The sequence below is a fragment of the Crocodylus siamensis genome, chromosome 10 (assembly GCF_052110815.1).
Source record: "Crocodylus siamensis isolate JL-2025a chromosome 10, ASM5211081v1, whole genome shotgun sequence".
Classification (NCBI taxonomy): Eukaryota; Metazoa; Chordata; order Crocodylia; family Crocodylidae; genus Crocodylus; species Crocodylus siamensis.
Window position 1 is genome coordinate 17,918,384 of NC_143404.1, and position 24,993 is coordinate 17,943,376.

The window sequence follows — 24,993 nt, forward strand, 5'->3', positions numbered from 1 at the left end:
TTAATCTCCACAGTTCCTGTGTGAAACTAAAGATAAATACAAAGGTACATAACTGCGCCAGCAGTGGCCTCTTAAACAGAACTGGGTAAATGCACCCACCTCCAATACTGACTTTTTGTGACTGCTCCTTCACTGCTTGACACATTTCCCGCAAACCAGAGAGGATGTGTGTGTACGTACACACAGCTGTGACCACCCTTGACAGCCAGATTAGCGAAGAAACCTCCAACACCAAGACGCTTATTGCAGGCCACAGAACCAGACTGGTTCACAGACCTGAACCACCAGGAAAGCCTGACACTAACGTTTCCCAAGGCACGTCCCAATTCCCAACTAAAACGACACAGGACAGTCTCATTTCTGAGCTGACAGAGCACTCCCAATAACTGGGAGACAAGAGGGAGTTGAGGTTAACATACATGTACACATTTTACCTATGCAAGGTATATATGGTGATACACACAGATACTCATTGTAAAGAGACTTCGCTGTTCCCAGAAAAACACCTCATTCTGCCATAATAAAGCAAAACAAATTTCGGCGTCAGCTGTTCCACTCCGTTCAGAAGGGCTGGAAAATTCTGCAACCTGGGGCGGCTGCCAGAGTAGATATTCATTCAAGACCAAAGGCCAGCAGGCTGTTTTGAATAAGGACGGTAAATATTTATGCCAAGGACACAAAGAATGAGTAGAGCTACTCAAAAACAGCTTTTAACTGCCATACCCATACAGCTGGAGCTTTAAACATGGAGATTTTGCAAGCAATGCCTTTGGCTCCTAATAAACCAAGCAGCAGCCAAATGCTGCCTTTCACTAGTGGCTCTGCAAACACCACCGTTCAATTTGTTTCTGGTTAGTTTTTATGTCACATCCTCCTTGACAACAAAACCATTTGCAATTATATCAGGCCTTCAGAAACAATTGCTGTTTTGAGTGGATGGGTGTCAACATAAACACTTGTTCAGAAGGCCTGGAAAATTCTGCGACCTGGCGTGCCTGCCAGAGAAGATATTTGTAAAGGCAAAAACACAACTGTTGGACAATTCAGTCAACACATACTTTCTATTCAGCTGCCAGGAAAGATAAAATTTATCTTTAAAACTAAAAGCAAATAGGATAAATTTAACCTGGAATCAAGAAAAGAAACTTGGAGTTTATTTTAACATCCCATCCTCCCCATCGCTGCTGCTCCCTCTTTAGGAATTTCTATTCTAGCACCGCATCATGCATTTCTGTCTCAGAAAACAGAGCTGAGGGGCTCAGTCACAGAGCACTTAATGTGTCTTTGGCTTTCCCTATTTTTATACACCTGCCATTTCACAATGCAGAGGAGACGTTAGTAATTCAGCAAGTGTGAGAAGTCCATGAGTAAGTGCCGAGAAGGGAGAGCAGACGACAAGAAGGAGCAATTCCCATCTCATTCTAGAAAGCACATTTGAAAAAAATACTCATTCAGGGAGATTTCTGCACAGGTGAAGTGAACGGGAACAACTGTCCTAGCCGTGCAGTTCTCTCTCCAGAACAGGATGCCACAGTTCTCCTTCCTCACTGCTGTCTGGCACAATCTCTCGGTGGTCTGCTCAACCCCTCTGAATTTCAACCGAGATGCCAATCGTTTATGTTGACACCTGTCCACTCAAAGTTTAGAGCACAACAACATACTTCACATAAACCACCTAGCTATATCGCTTCGGAGGTAGAAATGCGGAGCAGAAAGACAAAATGTTAATCTGAGCTGGATTCAATCTGATGGACCCGGCAGCTAAAAGCTCCATTAAAAGTTCTCCTTCCAGGAAATCTTTAGCAAAGGTTGAGTCTGCATGAGGGAGAGTCAAGTAAGTCACCAATTTATTTGCAGAAGCCTCCTCTTATGCTCCCCCAAATTCAGTGTGATTTGGGGAAGGAAGGGCCACACTGCCTGCCATTGCCACCACATATGTGCATTCATGGAATCATAGTGGGTTAAAGCCAGGAGGGAAGATTCCTCCATCAGCCCAGGGGTCTGGTGGAAAAACGGGAGCAACAGAAACACACTTCTTCCAGTCTCTCTATGGTGCTTCTGCAGCAGCCATCCCACTAGAATTTACTGTGCTTTGCCTTAGCTAGCTTACCGAGTGACATTTATCTCTCTATGTTCATCCATTATCTAGGCAAAGAGAATTATTTTGTTCTCATGACCTTATGAGAAGTATAATGTACCTGACAAACAAGCCTGCCTGCCTCCTCAAAAACCGGAGGCATGATGGAACAGGATGTTCACCATTTAAAATCAAGGAGGAAAGGTCTGACACTATATATGCCTGAGCAGAAAGAGGTTAGTCTGAAGTCAGACAGAAGGCATGGCAGGGTGGCATCTTAGAAATTAACTTGTTCAGAAATGCATAAGGCTTCTGCAGGCAATGGCCTACCTCATCAGATAAATGAGTTCATATCTAAGGTGCTACTCTGTCCTGCCTTCTGACTGACTACATATTCTGAAAAGCAGCTCAGTGTGCATGTTGGATGCAAACAATGGCTTCTTTGTTCCACAGTATCTCCACTTCGGGAATATACAGGAGATTTTCATGGAATAACTCGGGTGGAGTCTACCATTACAGCTGCTTCCCCCTTTCTGACAGCAGCAAAAACAACCAAGAAATGACATGGCACTAGAAAAATAATACAATTCTGGAAGACACAAGAATGAATAAGAACATGCACAACTTTCTTATCCTAGCAGAACTGCAAGTTTTACCACAAAAAAGCCACACAACTCATAGCTAGACAAATACATTGTTTAGTAGCCAGCAACTATTCCTCCATTTCTCTGGGTCACTGATCTGAAACAATGACTTCAGGACAATTCATATTTGGTTTTTCAGTAATTCTGGGCTAAGTGTCCTTGAATAACGCATACAGCAAGTCCAGCAATAACACATGAATAACCAGGGTCACCGTATCTTCTACCATGTGATCATCCTCAGTAGTTTTCAAGTCATTTATTGTAAACACAAGCCTGCAAGCTCTTTCAGTCTACTGTAGATATAAGTGAACAATACCCCATCACCACTATATAGTTCCCTAGCTACTTCTTACAAATACCATTCCAATTTCACAGCACATTAGAGACACGTTTAGAAAAGATGTCAAAAAAGCAAATTTCTTACCATTGTTGCAAACTTAAAAATATTTCCAATGTATATTTTGCATCTCTCAATTTCGGTAATAAATATCCCAAACAAAGCAGTTAACAAATTTGCTTTAAAGTTGCCATTCACAAGCACACTCATTTGGATTAAAATATCATCAATTAAAAAAATAATTCTATCTGAAGCTTTTTTTGCCTACTGTTTTTACAAGTTCTCCCCCCAACATCACTTAACCAAGATTCAGAAGAAAAAGGTTGCCCTACTGCAGTGGTTTTCAACCTGTGGTCCTATGTCTAAAAGGCAAAAGATGACCAGGATCAATCAAAAGTACATGAATACCCACACTTATAAGTCAAAAGGATCTGCACCACCACTCAAAATTTTTTAGGGGTCCACAAATGAAAAAAGGTTGAAAACCACTGCTCTATTGGTTTTGGTTTGCTCACTTTACAAATTCAACAGCAGGTACAATGGACCAGCCCTTTAAAGACAAGGAGATGACGTGCAAAGCCAGTTACACAGTTGTCTGTACCCAAGGCAGATGGACTCAAATACTTGGGGGGGGGGAAGCACTTGTTAAGAGAGGCTGATGACAGCTGCAAGGGACTGTCAATATCTGAGACAAGAAAGATACTGTAAACCCATCAAGGCCCCATTTCCACTTGTCAGGTTGACAGGGCAAGTCTCCCCACTCTCCTCAGTGAACCATGCCAGATATTTGGTACTACGAGATTCACTGGAAAAGAACTAAGGGGGTGATTAGGCAGCCAGACATATTATCTAAAGACAGGGGCCACATCTGGACCACAGAGGCTCCTTTGGGCCCAGATCCATGGAGCCAGAAGCAGATGCAGTGGATCCAGGTTCATTCAGGTAAGAACATGGGTTGGGGATCAGGCAGCAACAGGGCAAGTTGCATTTTCAGAGCCCTCATTCACCTCCCTAACATCAAGAGCCACATCCATCAGGGTCCAGGGACTCCCAATTCTGCATCAGACCATGCCCCACTGGCCATGCCTCCCAGCTTCTCATAGGGAACCCAAAGAGGACTAGCTAACAGACTCCTAAAAGTGAATCAGAGAAGCCTGATCAGAAGAGTGTATTTGAGAGAGTCCGTCAGTTGGAGAACTCAGGGCTAGAGAGCAGACATCAATCCTTGAGAAGGTGGTCTGTGGATTCCTGAATTAAAGTAAGAGACCCTACCTGAATTGTTACAAAGACCCTTGAATGAAGGCCCAAGGAAGGTGCATTTGTGAAGCAATCTATCTAAAGCAGTTCTCACAAAAGGGAAAATACTCTCCTTAAGCTCTGGCACCTGGCATCCAGGAGCTAAAGGGGAAATCGAGTCAGGGTGCCTGCAGGATCATACCAAGACACAAGGGGGAGACCAAAGCAACACTCATTTGCACATTGCTTTGCATAGTTCAGTTATTTTCTCCCTTCCATGGAAGAACAGGAGGTAAGTACACCACAACCTGACAGGAATAAGAGGTGGAGTGTCTGAACTATTCCTAGTCTGTTTCGTATTTAAGTGGGAAGAGGGGTTTTCTTTTAAAGCCAATAGAGGGACTCTTCCATGAAAAAAAGCTGTTTTAGTTGTTGATGCATTTTTCAGTCTGCTACTATCCATGCGTACCTATTCAGGAGATAAATATAGGCTTTCACTCTGCAGAACTGTCAAATAAGTCACAGCTTTGAAAGCAATGTATTCATTTTTTTAAAAAAAGTCAGCAGGAAAATGACAAATGCCTAACCCTATTGCCTTCATTTAAACAGTGCACCAAAAGGAAACTCCGTTTTCCTCAATATATTAAGGAAAACATTAATTCAAGATTCTATTCTGAGATCCTTTATTCACAAGAAGTTCCTTCTCTTCCTAACCAATGGCAGCAACCAGCTCTGACATCCAGGGAAGAATGCTTGGGACTTGGACATAACCCTAAATAAATACAAACTCTTCTTCCTCCAGTGAGCAAGCAGAGATTGTCATCTTCATTTTACAGACAGTGAAACACACATGGAGACGCTAAAGTGACTTGCCCAATAATACACAGAAAGCACAGTAGCATGATAAGGACCTAGGAGTTCCTAGTTGTCAATATGTCATTTTTCAAGTGTCAATCCTCTTTGTTTATATGAAACTTCTGTTTTTCATGACCCAAAGCACATAAGAATGTAACTTACAAGCAAGGGATCAGGACAGCTGCTGGGATACGTAGATGTGATATAACTGTTTTCGCAGGAGGCAGGATTTGGGAGTGAGTAGATCTGGATTCTATGCCTTAACCAGCACAAACTCATGGTAAGGCTCCGTTCTAGCCAGTTCCCTTTGTTCCTCTATTTGTAGAGTGGCAGTGATGCTACATAAGCACCTTTGTAAAGCACTTTAAGGTCTAAAAGTCAAAAAGCACTGTATGTGTACAAAAAGTTGCCAATCCAAAGTTTAACCTTTTTAAAAAATAATTTTGAAGACTTATTTGGTGGGGGGAGGAGGAAGGGGAAAATCAAAGGGAAAGAGCTGGTAAAAAACAATTATATCTGTACTATACAAGTTATGGCCCCCATTCATATCAGTACTTCTGCTTAATGTAAATGTTTAATAGGGCTGTGCGAAGCTTTGGTCCCCGATTCGATTCAGCGGAGATTCAGTCTAATTCGGTGGCTGAATCTCCAAATCAAAATAGATTCAGAGGACACTTTAATCTCTCCAAATCGAATTAGGACCCTCCAAATCGAATCAGAAAGATTTGGCGATTCGGACAGACACCGCTTTAAATGTTTTTTCTACATACCTCTAGGTAGCAGGCAGCTCATGAATGCTGGGGAGCATGAAGTGTCCCACAGATGTGCAGGGGGCTCCCCAGCACACCTGGCAGCAGTGAACCAGCGCGCTCCCCAACAGACCCGGAAGTGGACCGGAAGTACTTCTGGTCCACTTCCAGGTTTGCCGCTGAGCATGTGGTGGGCTCCCCTGCACTCCCGTGGGATGCTCCATGCGCCCTACCATCACAGCCTTCACAAACCACACTGGTACCTCAAGGTATGTAGAAAAAACATTTAAAGCTGTGTCGGTCTGAATGGCTGGCTCTCTGAATCGGCATTGAATCTTCAGATTTGGATTCAGCCAAATCGAATTGAGGACAGTGAGCAACGCCCTTGGCTCAGCAGGGAACTCAAGGACCTCCTACGCCTCAAGAGAGAGACTTATAAAGGATAGAAGGTTGGAATTACCACCAAGGAGGAGTACTCAGCACTGGTCTGTACCTGCAAGGAGCGGATCAGGAAAGCCAAGGCTGCAACCAAGCTCCATCTGGCTTCACGTATCAAGGATAACAAAAAGTCCTTTTTCAGATATGTAGGGAGTCAGAAAAAAAGCAAGAGTAACATTGGACCCCTGCTGAACCAAATGGGACAGCTGATAACTGACACCCAAGAAAAGGTCAACCTGCTTAATGGATACTTTGCATCAGTCTTTCATCAGTCCAGTGGGACCATCCTGCCTAGCAAGATGTAGGACGGCCAGGTTGAGGGCGTATTTAGATCCAACATCAGTGTTGATCTAGTAAAGGATCACCTTGAGAGGCTGAATAACTTCAGGACAGCTAGTCCTGACAGATTACACCCTATGGTACTCAAGGAGCAGGCAGAAGTCATAGCCCAACCATTGGCAAAAATATCGAAAATTCGTGATACTCAGGTGAAGTACCTGAAGATTGGAAGGTCAATGTGGCACCCATCTTCAGGAAAGGGCTGAAAGTGGATCCCAGGAAATACAGGCCAATCAGCTTGACCTCAATCCCTGGTAAGATTCGAGAAAATTATCAAGGAGACTTCAGGATAAGCTGGCTGAGGACAACATCCTGAAGGACAGCCAGCAGGATTTGTTGGGGGTAGGTCTTCCCCGACTAATCTCATCTCCTTCTATGACCAGGTGACGTATCACTTGGACAAAGGAGAAGAGATTGATGTCATATACCTGGACTTTAAAAAAGCCTTTGATCTGGTGTCCCACGACCTCCTCATGGAAAACTTGGCCAACTGTGGCTCGGCTACACCACGGTCCGATGGCTGGGAAATTGGCTCCAAGGTCAGATCCAGAGAGTAGTGGTCGATGGCAGCAAGTCATTATGGCACTCTGTAACCAGTGGCATCCCCCAAGGCTCTGTCCTTGGACCAGTTCTCTTCTACATTTTTATCAGCGATGTGGACATTCGTGTCAGAAGCGCACTGGCTAAGTTTCACAGTTTCATAGTTTCTAGGGTCGGAAGGGACCTGAGTAGATCATCTAGTCTGACCCCCTGCCATGGCAGGAAAGAGTACTGGGGTCAAACGACCCCAGCAAGATGTGCATCTAACCTTCTCTTAAACACCCCCACGGTAGAAGCCTGCACCACTTCTCTTGGAAGTTGGTTCCAGACCCTAGCCACCCTGAACAGTGAAGTAGCGCCTCCTGATATCTAACCTAAACCTACCCTCTGCCAGCTTGTGACCGTTATTCCTGGTCACTCCTGGCAGTGCTCAGGGGAACAGTGACTCCCCCAGTGCCTGCTGATCCCCCCGACTAGTTTATAACAGGCCACAAGATCCCCCCTCAGCCTTCTCTTCTGGAGGCTGAACAGGTTCAGGTCCCGTAGCCTCTCCTCATAGGGCCTGTCCTGTTGTCCCCTGATCATACGAGTGGCCCTCCTCTGGACCCTCTCCATGCTGTTGACATCCCTCTTGAAGTGTGGCGCCTAGAACTGGACACAGTACTCCAACTGTGGCCTGACCAGTGCCGCATAGAGGGGGAGGATCACTTCTTTGGACCTGCTCGAGATGCATCTGTGGATGCATGACAAGGTGCGGTTGGCCTTCCTGACTGCCTCTCCACACTGCCGGCCCATGTTCATCTTGGAGTCAATGATGACCCCCAGATCCTTTTCCGCCTCCGTGCTGACAAGAGGGGAGTTCCCCAACCTGTAGGTATGGTGCCGGTTTTTCTTCCCCAGGTGCATCACCTTGCACTTGTCTGTGTTGAAACCCATCCTATTCTCATCCGCCCACCCCTGTAACCTGTCTAGGTCTGATTGTAGCCTGTTGCATCCTTCCAGTGTGCCCATGTCCCCCCACGTCTTAGTGTCATCAGCAAATTTGAACAGGGTGCTTTTTACCCCCTCGTCCAAGTCACTGATGAAGATGTTGAACAGTGCGGGCCCAAGGACCGAGCCCTGCAGAACCCCACTGCCCACGTCCTTCCAGGTTGAGAAGGACCCATCCACTACCACCCTCTGGGTGCGGCCCTCCAGCCAGCTGGCGACCCATTTGACTGTGTGGGTGTCTACACCACAGCCCCGCAGTTTCTTAACGAGAACAGGGTGAGAGACAGTGTCGAAAGCCTTCCGGAAGTCCAGGAAAACTATATCCACTGCTACCCCTGCATCTAATGATCTGGTGATCTGATCATAAAAGGCCACCAGGTTGGTCTGACAGGACCTGCCACTGATGAACCCATGATGACATTGGATTTGCCAATGACACTGAATTTTGGGGCGTCATGACTGACCACAAGAGGAACATGAGCCACCAATGTGATGTTGCAGCTGGTAAAGAAAACAAAACTCTGGCTTGCATCCATAGATGCTTCTCAAGTAAATCTCAGGATGTTATCCTCCTGCTGCAATTGGCCTTGGTGAGGCTGCAGCAGGAGTACTGCATCCAGTTCTAGACTCTGCAATTCAAGAAGGATGTTGAGAAGATTGAGAGAGTCTAGAAGAGAGGCACATGCATCATCAGGAGGGCAAGAGAATAGGCCCTACGAAGAGAGGCTGAGAGTCATGGGACTCTTCAGCCTGGAAAAGTGCAGGCTCAAGGGGGACATGGTGGCTGCCTATAAGTATACAAGGGGTGTACATCAGGATCTGGGAGAACGTCTGTTCATCAGAGTGCCCCAAGGAAAAACAAGGACCAATGGTCATAAACTCCTATAAGACTGTTTTGGGCTAGACATAAGAAAAAAAATTCTTTACTGTCTGAGCCCCCAAGACCTGGAACAGACTCCCTCTAGATATGGTGCAGGCACCTACTCTGGATTTATTCAAGAAACGCTTGGATGCTTATCTTGCTGGGGTCCTTTGGCCCTAGCTGACTTCCTGGCTCTGCGGCACGGGGTTGGACTTAATGATCTTTGATGTCCCTTGCAGCCCTAACGTCTATGAAATCTAAATCAACGAACTGAATCACTGTCCCCAATTCGAGATGAATCCGAATTGAATAGGGCCTGTTTCACATATCCCTAGTGTTTAAGTGTCATGTTGAACAGGGTTCCTTTCCTGAACTGGGGCCTTTGTTCTGAAGAGTGTTTAAGCTAATGCACATGTCCCCATAAACCCAAATTTACATATAAAAAATGCATGCACAGTGACTACATTTGGCCCTGAACCCTAAGTCAAGATACAAATGCATATGAAGAGAAAAATGAACAAACTCCCTCCTAAAAATACAAACTGGTAATTAACACCTTATGAGACCAATACCCATGTAGCAGTAGAAGAGACTTAAGTATTCTCAAGCAATCTTGTGGTCCTCATTTACACACAATAGGATATTAAATATATCCTACCGGAAGCACATTTTTAAAGCTTCAGTGGAATTACAGAGAAATAGTTAACCTTCCATTCTCCAGTCCATATTCAAACTTGCTTAAAGCCATTCAGAGCAGAAGCATTAATATAGTTTTACACTACTTTATTTTATAAGCAGATGGCTCTTGCAATAAGCACAAGATATGTAACCTAAATAATGCACACATTTCTACCACCTAGTGTCTCTTCAGTGGTATTCCTCTGATGTCCATCTCACCCTGTCTTTGTCCTGTTGGTTCATTACATTTTTAGATACAGAAATGAAAGGCAAGAATAGGCCTCTCTACCTGACAACAGATTAACTCCAGTTCCAAGGATATACTGCAGCTTACCGAGGCTCTCTCTCAAACATGGAATATTGAGAACATTCAAACAAAGAAAGGTTAATACTACACAAAACTTCTGGTTTTAAATCCATCTTGTAGGTAAGGGGAGGAGAGGGGTAGAGAGAATATAGCGAGTGTGTAGATACTACTGCGGCACGCACATTGTCCAGTCAACATGGGGGCATGTTACGTGCCTAAAGGGATTTAAAAAAATACAAAACCAAACAATTAGCATTTAGAATAGTACATTTGCCCCCACAGCACTTGAAGGAAGAGGCTGTAAAAGCAAAGGAAGTTCTGTTCACTGCTTGAACTGACTTCTCAGCCAAAAATTAGCTCCCCTTCTGTTCCTCTACTCCCCACCCCATCATGAGGGACCTACTGAATTTGAGGCAGCTGCCTGAAGATTTCGTGGCAGAACATGGGACCTGGCAGCCAGTTCGTGGGCAATGAGAACCTTCTCCCCACCCCTGGCTGGCTGAAAGAGCTGGGGAGTCAGCATTTTATTTTCAGCAAGTTGTCTTCTCCCGACCCCACCGTGGACTTTATTAGGCAATGCTGAATTTTGCAAAATCCATTAAATTGAGATTTTGGTACATCTCTACCCATCATAGGTTCTCCATTATGCCTGGCTGGCCAGAGCTATTCTAAGTTTGGCAATCCTGATCCAAGCACGTAAACTGCTCTCCATCCTCAAGGGATGTCACGACATTGCCAAAAGAGCAAACTCTTTCAGAGGGTGGAACAGAATGAAAAGGAGAAAAAGGAAGCAGTAGCGCACACATTTTTCAAGAAAAGCATGAGGCATAAATGTATTTCAGTGGAAATTAGGGGGAGGATGAAAGTATTTCTAGCCTCAGAGTCAACTGTGGATACATGCCAACAAGCATTTTTTTTCCCCCTTTTAGGCAGTGAGGCTAAGGTGTCAAATTGAAGGATGGAAGAAAAACGTATTTTTAATAAAGTGAGCAAACCATACCAGCCTTTATCAAAACAGGAGAAAAGTGTCATGAAGAAAAAATGTTCGAGTAAAGTGACTGGTATTTAAACGGACCCAACCCACTGCTGGACTAAAAGCAAGAGAATGTAACTGAATGATTCAAAGAACATGATCAAGAGGCAGGATTTGCGCTTGGCCTTTAAGAGCTAAGACTAAAGAGTATTGGATTCCACATTGCTGTCCTCTACTTTACAAACCTTGAAACCAAATCTACAACTCACATACCTTTAACTCACTCCAATGAGCCTGCTGCACTGCACTCATCCACTGAAGCCAGCAGAACATGAAGAACTGCTCCAGCTCACAGCAGGTACATACCCGCATGGTATGGACTTAGGGTAGCACTTCCATAATAACATTTTGTTGCATCAAGGATATCCGCTTCCATGTAGATTCCATTTATGTTCAAATGCTGTCACTGTGGCGTGGGCAGAGCCTGTTGGGGTAGGTTTTGATTTCTTTTGTAGATTATATTTCCCAAAGATTAATTTAGCTCAAATGAAGCATTTGGCTTCCTGTTTTTGATCCGGTTTTCCAGAAAGGTTTACAGAAACATCCACAAGAGAAAAAAAAAAACAGTTACAGCTTACAGATAAGCTAGGTTTATACTGTATTTTTCTCACACATAACATGCCTGGAATACAAACACACCCTGTTTTTGGATGGCTGCAAGAGGGAAAAGAGATCTCACCTTGTAGTACAAGTAAATAACTTGGGTCCGGGGCAGCATGTTGGGTCTGGCTGTGGAATGACCCCATATGCCATATCAGACCAGCACACAGAAACTTATCATCTGGTCAGGGGGATCCCCACAGTTGCAGAAACATGGTGGCAGGGCAGTGGTAGCAGAGCTAATTGTTCTGGCTCCCAGGGCCACAACAATTAACTCTGCCACCACTCCCCCACAGCCAAATTTCTGGACCCCCAGGGATCTACATTTCTCAAATATAATGCGTACCCGAATTTCCCCCAGTTGGTTTAGCTCAAAATTGTGTGTTTCATGCAAGAAAATACAGTACAGGCATACCTCAGAGATATTGCGGGTTCGGTTCCAGACCACCGCAATAAAGCGAATATCGCAATAAAGCGAGTCACAAGAATTTTTTGGTTTCCCAGTGCATATAAAAGTTATGTTTACACTATACTGTAGTCTATTAAGTGTGCAATAGCATTACGTCTAAAAAACAATGTACATACCTTAATTAAAAAAATGCTAACCATCATCTGAGCCTTCAGCGAGTTGTAATCTTTTTGCTGGTGGAGGGTCTTGCCTCGATGTTGATGGCTGCTGACTGATCAGGGTGGTGTTTGCTGAAGGTTGGGGTGGCTGTGGCAATTTCTTAAAATAAGACAACAATGAAGTTTGCCGCATTGATTGACTCTTCTTGAAAATCTGTTGTTTAGTGTAGCCACCGTCATCAATTATCTTAGCTAGATCTTCTGGATAACTTGCTGCAGCTTCTACATAAGCACTTGCTGCTTCATCTTGCACTTTTACGTTATGGAGACGGCTTCTTTCCTTAAACCTCATGAACCAACCTCTGCTAGCTTCAAACTTTTCTTCTGCAGCTTCCTCACCTGTCTCAGCCTTCATAGAATTGAAGAGAGTTAGGGCCTTGCTCTGGATTAGGCTTTGGCTTAAGGGAATGTTGTGGCTGGTTTGATCTTCTATCCAGACCACTAAAACTTTCTCCATATCAGCAATAAGGCTGTTTCGCTTTCTTATCATTCGTGTGTTCACTGGAGTAGCACTTTTAATTCCCTTCAAGAACTTTTCCTTTGCATTCACAACTTGGCTAACTGTTTGGTGCAAGAGGCCTAGCTTTCGGCCTAGCTCGGCTTTCGACATGCCTTCCTCACTAAGCTTAATCATTTTTAGCTTTTGATTAAAGTGAGAGACATGCGACTCTTCCTTTCACTTGAACACTTAGAGGCCATTGTAAGGTTATTAATTGGCCTAATTTCAATATTGTTGTGTCTTAGGGAATAGGGAGGCCCGAGGAGAGGGAGAGAGATGGGGGAACGGCCGGTTGGTGGAGTAGTCAGAACACACACAACATTTATCGATTAAGTTCGCCGTCATTTATGGGCGCGGTTCGTGGCGCCCCAAAACAATTACAATTGTAACATCAAAGATCACAGATCACTATAACAAATATAATAATAATGAAAGAGTTTGAAATATTGCGAGAATTACCAAAATGTGACACAGAGACACCAAGTGAGAAAATGCTGTTGGAAAAATGGCGCTGATAGACTTGCTCGACGCAGGGTTGCCACAAACCTTCAATTTGTAAAAAACACAATATCTGCAAAGCGCAATAAAGCAAAGCGCAATAAAACGAGGTATGCCTGTATTAGCGCTCTCAAATAAGGCTACCGATCTTGTAACAGTTCACAGACCCAATTCAGTTGAGTGGCTCCCCACTTACTCCAATTCATGATCAGTATCAGGTGCCCCCAGGACTTCATCCTGGTTGGCATAGTCTCAGATCATATATATACACACACACAAATATATATGTGATCTGAGACTATGCCAGCCAGGATGAAGCCTTTGGGGCACCTGATATTGATTGTGCATTGGAGTAAGAAATATATACATACATACATACATACATATAAATGAGTTGTACCAATGTTTAGCATGTTTCCTAACCCAATTTCTCTCTTGTACAGAATGGCCTAAGGCAGTTAACAGAAGGAAGGCAGGCAAATGAGTTGTCTCATGATCCGACTATTAAAAAATTGAAAAGGTACAGCTGAGCATTATAATTAGTAATTATGTTATATTAATGTGGATGTGTGCACATTACAAAATGTCCATTCATTATAAAAACCAATTCTTATTTCTGGCTCCTTGAGTGAGTTCCTGATAAGTATAAGACATGCTTCATTTAAGAAAATCCTCCTTTAACACTGCAACACCTGCAGAACCAGTTCTAAAGCAGTTGGGACTTTCATCACACCGTCACTCCAAATGAAGTCACCTTTTACAATAGTACACCCAACCAACAAATCATAAACTGTCTCAGTGTAACAAGTTGACCATTCTCAGAGCCTTGATCACTATGTATATATTAAAGCATTTAGAAAACCATTTCAGTACATAGGAAGTTTGGCAATGTACATGGTGAAAGGAAGATTTCAACAGGCCTTTGGAAGAAACTTTTCCATGAATATGGGAATAGCTGGATGAAATGCTTAATAGCTTAGGTTTGTACGAGAGGTTAGACAAGATGATTGAACTGTTCTTTCTGGCCTAAAAAAAGTTATGTGATTTCTTAAAAAAAAAAAAAAAAGCAACTTAAAGTAGTGCACACACATGCACAACTGCCATGAGCTCTGACTGCTTACTATCCACAGCTGCTGGCTCAGTGATGCTACGATCCTTTGGTTCCAGGGCAACAAATTATGATATCACAAGGAGAGGACTGTGGCAATCAGCAAATGAACCAAGCAAGACAGATGCACTGGTAAAGTGAAGCCAACAAGAAATGAACCACAATTTACTGAAGCTTAACATTTGTCTCCCGTTTGCTTAGTCCACAAATTGTATTCCATCAAGAATGGAGGAGAAAGAGGTACTGAGAACTTAGAAATAAGTAAAACACAGAGTATAAGAGCATTGCTTGGGCGTGCACGGATGAAGTCAGGAAGGCCAAAGAGCAATTGGAGGGTAACAAGAAGGGTTTCTACATGTATGTCAGTAACAAGAGAAAGATCAAGGAAAGTGTGGGTCTTTTACAGAATGGGGGAGGCAACTTAATGCCAGAGGATGCAGAAAAGGCTGAAGTACTCAATGTCTTTTTCACTTCAGTCTTCACAGGAAAGGTCAGCTCCCAAATTACTGCACCAGGCAGCACAGTTTGGGAAGAAGGTAAGCAGCCCAACAATGGCTAAATAACAGCCCAGGGACTGTTTACAAAAGCTGAATGTATACAAATCCATGGGGCAAGACAGGATGCACCTGAGGGTGCTGAGGGAGTTGCCTGGTAGGCTGCAGAGCCACTGGCCATCATAACTCATGGCAATGAGGAGATCCCAAATGACTGGGAAAAGGCAAACATAGTGCCCATATTTAAGGGAAAAAGGAGGATCCAGGAAACTACAGAGCAGTCACAGCCTCACCTCACTCCCTGAAAAATCATGGAGCAGATCCTCAAGGAGTCCATTTCTAAGCACCTGGAGAAGCAGGTGATTAGGAACTGTCAGCATCGACTCACCAGGGGCAAGTCATGCCTGACCAACCTGATTGCCTTCTATGATGAGATGACTGGCTCTGTGGATGCAGGGAAACTTCTGGATGCGGCATATCTTAATTTTAACAAGGCTTCCCATACAGTCTCCCACTACATTCTTGCAGGCAAGCTAAAAAGTATGGGCTGGATGAATAGACTGTAAGGTGGACAGAAAACTGGCTGGACCACTGGCCTTAGAGTGTAGTAATCAATGGCTCAATATCTAGTTGGCAGCCGATATCAAGTAGAGTGCACCAGGGTTCAGTCCTGGCCCAGTTTTGTTCAATATCTTTATCAACAACCTGGAAGATAGCATAAAGTGCAACCTCCGCATGTTTGCAGATGACATCTAGGTGGAGGGACTAGGAGATGCACTGGAGGGTAGGGCTAGTCCCACCAAGATGGGGAGGGAGGGGGGAGGAGAGTGACCTAAACAAATTGGAAGATTGGGCCAAAAGAAATCTCATGAGGTTCAACAAAGACAGGTGCAAAGTCCTGCACTTAGGACAGAACAAACCCATGCACCAGTACAGGCTGGGGACTGACTAGCTGAGCAGATTTTTTGCAGCTCTGCAAAAAAGGACCTGGGGGTTACAGTGGACAGTAAGTTGAATCTGAGCCAGCAGTGCCAAGAAGGCTAATAGCATACTGAGCTGCATTAGTAGGAGTGTTGTCAATAGGGCAAGGGAAGTGATTATTCCCCTCTAATTCAGCACTGGTAAGGTCACAACTGGAGTACTGCATTCAATTTTGGGGGCCCCCAAAAAGGATTCTTTATACAGAAAGGATCTGGACAAATTGGAGAGCTCAGCAGGGGCAATGGAAATGGTTCGGGGGCTGGGGGGACATGACTTGTGAGGAGAGGCTGAGGGAACTGTGCTTATTTAGTCTAGAGAAGATAAGACTGGGAGGGGATTTAATAGCAGCCTTCAACTACCTGAAGAGGGGTTCGAAAGAGGATGGAGTTAGCTTTTTCTCAGTGGTGGCAGGTGACAGAACAAGGAGCAACAGTCTCAAGTTGCAGCAGGGAAGTTTAGGTTAGATATCAGAAAGAATTTTCTCACTGGGAGGGTAGTAAAACACTGGAACAGGTTACCCAGAGAGGTTGCAGAATCTGTATCCTTGGATGTTTTTAAACCTGGCTAGACAAAACCTTGGCTAGTTGGTGATTGTTCTGCTTTGAGCAAGGGGTTAGATTAGATATCCTCTGGAGGTCCCTTCCAACCCTAATTGTCTATAATTCTAACACCAAACACCCATTTTAACTGGAACCAAACCACCCCAGTAAATTGACTGTAAAATGTATTACTACTGTATAGCCAGTGTAACAGTTACTGTAGCAAAACCAATGCAACTTTAACCCTGTTTCATTCAGTTTTGAATTTATAGTGGCTTAGCTCATGCATATCACTGCTGGAGCACACAGGCATAAATTACAGTGAAGCAGCTGATGCAAGCTCTGGAAAACCAATGCCCCCTCCCCTTTTGAAGCAATTCAAAATTCTTGTCGTCTATAGGCAAAAATTGTGCCTTAAAAGCACTTTTTAAATGTTCCTAGGAATTTAGAAAGATATTTCTTCAAGTGCTCACAAATAGTACTGGATTTCTAGTATCAAAAAGAGCAAGAACTTTTAACAGAACCCTGAGAAAAAGAAGAAAACTGCACTGTAGAAACTAAATAGGGTTGACAAGATATGCGGTTGAATGGAGTGTGCTTATTTAGCATTCTACTGTATTTGGACTCATACATACCTCAACCTATGTCACAAGCATCATTAGAATCTCTCAATATAATCCAATCTTACATGGATAATAAATTTGCTGTGACTGCTTATTTTAGATCCCCTCAAAGACCTCTTGTTTAAATAAAGTTATAGGCCAGACAATTTCATTGTTTAAAAACAAACAAACTTTGGTTATTTCATGAGAATTCTGTATTGGGTGCAACTGGATGAGCTGCATCTCATTTAACATTGCTCACCAGAAATAATATACACATACCTTATGGCAATCAGAGATACTAAATTTTAATATTAAAGTGGTATTGGCACAGTGCCTTTTATTCCAAGGTGTATAACTATTACTTCATTAGCTAATAAGATCTTCTGGAGTTTAAAACAGCAGCTAATAGCGTAGATCAGGGGTAGGCAACGTTTTTTGTCCGGAGTGCCAAAAAACACAACACCTATTTCAGAAGGTGCTGGAGTACCAGCATGGCAGAAAAACAAAATGAGGGCAAGGGGTACATGGCAGGATGCCCTGCTTATACCCCTTTCCTCCCACCCAAAGCCCGTGCCCCCCAGCCCTGCCACCCCATGCCCCCCACCCAAAGCCCCTGCCCCCCCAGCCCTACTGCCCCTTGGCCCCCACCCAAAGCCCCTGCCCCACAGCCCAGGCTTTGTGACTGCCAGCAGCTACCCCAGCTCTGGGTAGCTGCTGGAACCCAAGCTGCTCCCAGCAGGGCTTCCAGCATCCCAGCTGCCTGCTAGGAGCAGCCCGAGATCCCGGCTGGCAGCAGCTCCCCAGAGTTGGGACCAGCTGTAGTCGGGAGGCTCCAAACAGCTGCGCCAGTCTCCACAGCTCCAGCATCAGCTCCGTATTGGCGGTGACTGCATAGGCACCCCGGGGCAGGCTGCACTGCCCCGCTGTCCGCCCCGAGGTGCACACACAGTCGTCACCAGCACAGAGCTGATCCCAGAGCTGTGGAGCCTGGTGCAGCTGTTTGCAACCTGCCCGTTGCTTGCTGCAGCTGCCCAGAGCCCGGGCTGGCTACAAACAGCTAGCAGGCCTCATCACCTCCATGCCAGGAGCTGGGGAAAGACCAGGGCTGCACTGCCAGGCCCCTCCCCCACTGCCCACTCCAAGGCACACCTGCCAGTGCAGTGCTGATGCCAGAGCCTGGCACAGCTGTTTGGAGCCTCCCAGCTGCAGCTGACCCTGGCTCTGGGGAGCTGCTGCCAGCCAGGATCCCCGGCTGCTCCCAGCAGGCAGCTGGGACGCTACAAGCCCTGCTGGGAGCAGCCCGGGCTCCTCCCAGCAGGCAGCTGGGACTCTGACAGCAGCTACCCAGAGACAGGGCTGGCTGCAGCATGCCAAGCAAAATGGCCTCATGTGCCACATTCGGCACGCGTGCCAGGGTTGCTGACCCCTGGCATAGACCATAATTTACAGTTATTATTTATGCCTATACAAATTAAATCAGGAAGTGAAAAATACGGTTTCCAACCAGATCATATACAAGTCTATAAATGAAATTTACCAAGACCTCTTCATAAAGGCACAATACAAACATCAGAAATAAAGCACTACCCTTGAAGAAATACACATCCATTCCCAGCTAGCATCAATACTTAATGCTCTACACAAAAGGCATCCGAAGCTCCTTTGCAGAAGTTCAGTTAGTAACTTTGGCAAATAAACGACTGTGTATTAATTCAGCTGGTTAAACAGCACACTGAGAAAGAACAAACAGACTGGTGCAGTACAAACTGCTACTAGCTTATCAGCACTGCAAACTCATTTTGAATCTGTAAAAAGTCCTGAGGATTCCAATTAGAACAGGACCAAATATGTACATTTCCATTACCATTTTATATTGATCTTGCAATAATGGCATGTCATTTAGTCATGATCTCTGCTCAAAAATAAGCAAATAGCCAGGTTGAATCTATGTAAGGTGTGTGTTCATCTAGTTTCCATGCTGAGGGTCATAAAACCAGGATTTGGAGTTTCAAGCCTCATAAATCTCTCACAAGGGGCAAGATGAGGAAAAGATCAGGTAGGACAGCTATGTTTGTTGTCCTCCTAAGAGTGAGGATCACAAAGAAAGCTTTCATCAGTGCCCAGAACTGAATGCAAAAGTTACTGCTTGATATCTCAGAATTTAGAAGAAATGCTTCAGAAGGCTTTTAAGCGGTTAGCAATCTGCTGCTTTAAGGCTAGTTTTTATTATTCAGGGTGGATGAACAAAAGCACAACATTACAGTACTCTCTGGTTCCTGAGATAGTTTACATCACTAAATTCTGACTCCACACTGGGTACTTTAAGCATCACTTCACCTATTACCAATCACAATGGATGGGTTTAAACTAAAAACTCAAACACTCCCCCCACCTTCTGCTACAAAGCAATTAAGTTGAAAGTATGTCAGCTTCAATTAGGGATTGACCAATTAGCTCAAGAAAGACAAATAAGAACTGAAGCAAGGATGTGCTTATGCCCCCAAAAACAGCAACTCTGAGGCGTGGGTTACAATACCCATCCCCACAAACAGTCCCTTTAAAAGAAAATCCTGTTTATTAAGATTGTGCCTGTGAGCAACAAAGATGGGACCCCAGCTGACTGGGTACCGTACAAAAAAATTATAAGTCACCGCTACAATTTCCAATTTAAATAAAAATTGCTTCTAAATCTAGCTCCTTCCCCCATGACCTCTAAAATCCATTCACAGTGTATTAGTAGGCTATAATACTCCAATTCATGGCATTAAGCAACATAAAACCAGCAAAGTGATTAAATGATGAGAAATAATTCTAAATTCCTCAATTAACTATAAATAAGAGGCCGCATACCAATGCCTTTCTTTTTTTGCAAAACAGCACAGGGCTACGATCCGTCGGCACAACTTCAGAACTGCCTCATGTTACAATGAGAACTGAAACCTGCCACTACTCTGTTTTAGTTTCTCTCAGGCTACACATCAACAGGTGAAGAGTACTGAAGGAATTTGGAAGCTTTGGTTGCTTTCACAGAGTCATATATAACTAACAAATTGACTGATGCTAGAAAAGTCATCAACCACAAGGGAAATAAAACCTGGGGCAAAGTTTCTCTTCACTTTATTATACAGTTTCTTATGCACTTATTTCATGTTTTTGACCTTCATAAGTCTTCACAATGCAGTGAAGCTGACCTTTTAAATTGCAAGGGTCTTTTTATAGCAGAGATACCATTTGCTACTGAAGCAAAGTTTAATTAGTAATTAGAATGAATTACATACAATTTGGCCCCACAATTCCCATTTAAGATGGTGTAGGATAGTGATTCTCAACCAGGATGCCACGGAGGGGACAACACAATGTTAGCACTGTTAGGTTTACAAACATAGATTTACAAAAAAAAGCTGGAGATTTCAAATAGAAATCTAGCGTTGTGGCCTTTCTGAGTTCTTTGCAACAAAAAACTGCTCTATTATTTTTATATAGGTAGAAAAAAAGTGAAAACTAAAAGCTGGCATTTTCCAAGTATTTTCTTGAGTCTATCCAGGGATGCCTCAAGTCTAAAAAAGCTGAGAACTGCTTATGTAGCAGTATAGTTTGACTTGTGCAAATGCAAAAGTGCACACATGCCAGAGATGCACCGAGATCTTAATGACACCTGCACCTCCTGTAAAAAACATGGCAACCCTGGTATTCTGAATTCTGCCCTGCACATCACAATCCAAACCTAATTTAGGATGCTGCTCCTTTGACCTAACAAACAAGAAAAGAAGGGTAGAATTTGGACTTTAAGGGTAAAAAACAGCACAACTCCGTGCTTTATGGAGGCCAAAATTTATACTGGCAGAAGGGCATATACTTAATGGCATGTGCTTCAATTGCCATGCAGATCCAAGAAGAGACGTACCAAAGATTTCAACCTAGAAACTAATGATCTTAATAACTGCTCACCTACTTCAGAAAAGACTTGTAGGTATTAAAGTAATAGTAATAGAAAAAGGAATTAAAGTACTAGATATGTGGTAAGCATACTTTAAACAAGAAGAATCTTTGGGCCAGGGTGGTTGTTCCTTCATTCTATATTCATTTAGGGTCGAAGCACTTCCTAAATTTTAAGATGAATTGAATTTGTTCTTAATGAAAGTGAACTTTTATGTACTTATATGCAGCAGATACAGCTCATGCTACTGCCCAGGCTTTTTCCATCCATTGACCCACACCAACATGGACCCACTCCTGAGCTGGAAAGATTACCTGTAGCCGTGTAAGAGGTATACTTAAGTGTCACGGGCTCTTAAGTCTTTGGCCTCTGAGCACTCCTACTATCTGCTATATGCATTCTCATTGGTAAGGAACTAAACTGATACTTGTCAACTAATTTTGCAGACTGGGTACAAAAGTAATCTTTTGGTTTCTACTCATCTGATCCAGATTTGAACCTGCAGCCTAAGAGACAGAAGGTTCATTCTATCACGAGGTTGCAACCAGGGTTCGAATTACACTTTGACATTTGGGGGCTTCTCCTGGGTTGGATCTGTGGGGCTGAATTTGGGCAGCAGCATGCATCCAGGAGTGCACAGCTACACCATGTTGTGTTCATGCAGCATGGACCCAGGGGCACACACTCATGAAGAGCCAGGAATGTGCACCAGCATGGTGTTCTGGCAAGGCAGAGGCAGAGAACTGGCGGCGTATAGCTGCATGGACCCACGTTCATGCAGCCTCACACCTCCAACTCCACATCGCTGCCCAGAAGCACAGGACTCTAGCTGGTCAGCAGTGCCAGGAACATACAACAGTGAGGAGCCAAGGGGCAGTGAGCTTCTGGTAGCACAAAGGACTACCAATGGACTGGATGCAACAGTTCCATGGGCCAGATATAGCCCACAGGCCATATGTTTGACATCCCTGGTCTGTCCTTCAACATCGACCCATCCTCCATGGCCAGAAATGCCTTATTTCACTGTTGGCTGAACCTTTTCAGTTAGATGCAGTTCTCACTGCTTGTCATGTGTGCCTTGATCACTTTTGGTCCAGACTATCATATAACCCTTTCTACTTAGAGGTACACTACATGGTGACCTAGCTAGCAAAACATGCAACTCCCAAACTTCTATCTACAGCATGCTGCACTAGGTCTGTACTCACTGCCAATTCATTGTTAGGAATAATTAATGTTCTTGCTTATTATCTTTGATGTCACTGAAGCTCCAAGTGTACTCATTCTTTACATGCCCCTTCCACTTAAAGCTGGCAAAAATGTTTGTGGCCTGGTGTTTGCAGTGGCATGGTTTCAGTTCTGCAGTTCATACCCACAAAAGGTCTAACAGATCTTGCAACTTTCCATTCTCACACCTTATTTTTCCATCTGCACCAACTGTGTGGGCACAATTTAAACAGAAACAGCTCCATGATTATTCATTTCTTGCCACAGACACCACCATGCAATACAAAACAAACCCAAGATTTTGTGGGTCACACAACTGGTAGTTCATCCAATAAAAGATAACACAAAACAAACAAAAAGCCACTTGCCTCATGGAGCATTAAAGACTTTTTTTTTTTTTAAATAGTGCATCTTGGATATGATGATTGATGTTTTCTCTTTGCCTTTGACTTTTTAATGATGGGAACATGACTTTCTCCAGAACACCACACCACAGGATATATGGTTGTGACAACTGTTGTTCTTGAATACATTCACCATGCTTTATCTGTACCAATATAATTTTTTAATCCCAAATAATTGTTTCACAAACTTCACAATTATCATACCAATGTAAATGCATGTCAAAATCTTCTAATTTCTACAAGAATTCTGCCCGTAACCTTAGTTCATGCTGCCTAAAATGGGATGAGTTTTGTCACACAGGATGAGAGTTCGCTGGATCAGAACTCGCAAGTGCAGGGTATATTAGTTAGATACATCTTTGCTATTCTGCTTGGATGGAGAAGAAACAATTTATTTTCCAGTTCACATTATGTAAGAAGATACCTTGAAAAAATCTATTTTTAGTCCTTCTAGCTGAGGGAAACAAAGAAACTGATTTATCTATGACTCTGACATCTCTCAAACAAAGATATGAGCTGACACTTCTACATTTCCATGAAATGTGGATCCAAGCCTTACAGCTTAAGGGGTTCATTAAATGAATCTGTTTCAGAACCCTGCTATGAACCACCCTTCCTTTCATTTTAGTGAACTTACGTTTTCAAAAGGATTTTGAGACATTAAAGGGAAACACATTTATCCAGCTGCATGCAATTCACTTCCTCTCACCTACTATTATGGAGTGACTGTAGTTGTTCACATCTGCAGTCTGCAGATGGAGACTTACAGAACTGAAACTGACTGAATATCACCAGAGCTGGGGAAGAATTTTCTTACCAAGTTTCATGCCCAGCAAACACAGGAGCCTGGAGCTCACCTGAAGCTACAGACCCCCCCAAAAAATTAGGTGGATATAATGAATCCTGTCATTTTCAGCAATGTTGTACTTCAGCAAGCACTCTCATTCAAAGACATATCCCCAGGATCACTAGTCCCTTATGAATAAAGAGGAGCATCCTGTCAAACTGCATAATTTAGAGGCCTGATTTAGCAGGCACAAACAAAACCATTTTGCACCGGAGGACTAATTCATTGTGATTCTCCCAAGTCGTCTTAACATTTCAGAGGGGATTACAGATGAAGTTCCACGATCAATTTACGTGGGAAGCATCTTCTTGTTGCCGATTTTCCCAATTCACCAATGCTTGTTTTGCAATGTTATTATAACAGCACTAAACAGCGTGATGCAGATGTGCATGTGCAGCAGGGAAGGGAATCTTAGCTGCACATTTCCTGCTTCTTTAGGGAGTTAGAGGGATTCAGCACTTCTGCTCAGAAAGACACAACAAGCCCAAAAAAAACTATTTAGCACCTGCACTCACAGCTCCACATTAACCAAGTTACTCAGGCCCCTGGCAGAGGTGCAATTACAAGTGCAACAACATCAGACATACAGTCATGAGTGGCAAGAAGCATGACTGTGGGGACCCTGATCCCCCTGCACCAGCAATACAGGGCGAGGGGATCTGATGCTCCATCAGCAGCCTGGGTTCCCCCTGCGCCAGCAAGCATCCCCCGGCTGGGAGCTCCCATGTGCAGGGGCACAGTGCAGCCCGGCTCCAGCTCCCGGCCTAGGGAGCCAACACAGCCCTGCACTACAACACCCCCCGGAGCCTGGCAGCAGCTGGGCGTCCAGGGCCCCTCTGCCTTCTGGAGGCCGGGAGCCGCCGGCCGGGCCACGAGAGGGGCCAGACACAAAGTTCCTCCACATGCCGGGGCCGGGGCCCTCGCGCCTCCTGCCTTCCTCCGCAGCCGAAGACGCACTGGGGGGCGGGACAGGGCGCACTCACCGGCGGAGGTCAAAGGGCATGGTGGTGGCGCGGCCCCGGCCCGGCTCTAGGTCCCGCGCGTGCCGGCTGCAGGACCCGGAAGTGACACGTCCGAAAAACGCTGCCCCATTGGGCGCTCGGCGCCGCTTCCGCTGCCCCCTTAAAGGGACAGGCCTCGCCGCGCGAGCCCATGTGGAGCAGCGCGGGGCGGCGCCGCCGGGTCCCGGAGGCAGGGTCTGACCTGAGGCCGGTGCGTGGCGCCCAGGAGAGTTGGCTGAGTGGGAAGTCCTGAAGGTCAGAGGGACGGCAGGCAGAGCAGAGGCTTCAGGCTTTGTTGGGCAGATCTTGCGCTGCAGGTGTAGCGCGGCTTGCGAGGCCAGCGCAGCCCGTTTCCCTTCTGGAGACCGGCGTCCCGGTGGGACCACAGTGAGCAACCAGACACGTGCCTGTCTCCAGAGATGTCTTTCTGCCACGGGGCTCCTCTCTGGACACGGCCCCGAACGCGGCCTGGCTCCCACCGTCACTCCCCGCTCTTGCAAATCTCTTGGCCTGTCCATTGTCGTTGGAAAATGGAAACAAG

At 44.7% G+C, this 24,993-nt stretch overlaps 1 protein-coding gene across 1 annotated transcript in view; it reads right to left on the minus strand.

The window, feature by feature from the left end:
* Positions 1–24,553, minus strand: part of ERGIC1 (endoplasmic reticulum-golgi intermediate compartment 1) — a 95,071-nt gene extending 70,518 nt beyond the window's left edge. The window contains exon 1 of the mRNA XM_090064885.1: positions 24,435–24,553. Coding sequence (XP_089921011.1) covers positions 24,435–24,454 — 20 coding nt within the window. The 5' untranslated portion in view covers positions 24,455–24,553. The remainder of the gene's footprint in view (positions 1–24,434) is intronic.
* Positions 24,554–24,993: the final 440 nt, after the last annotated feature.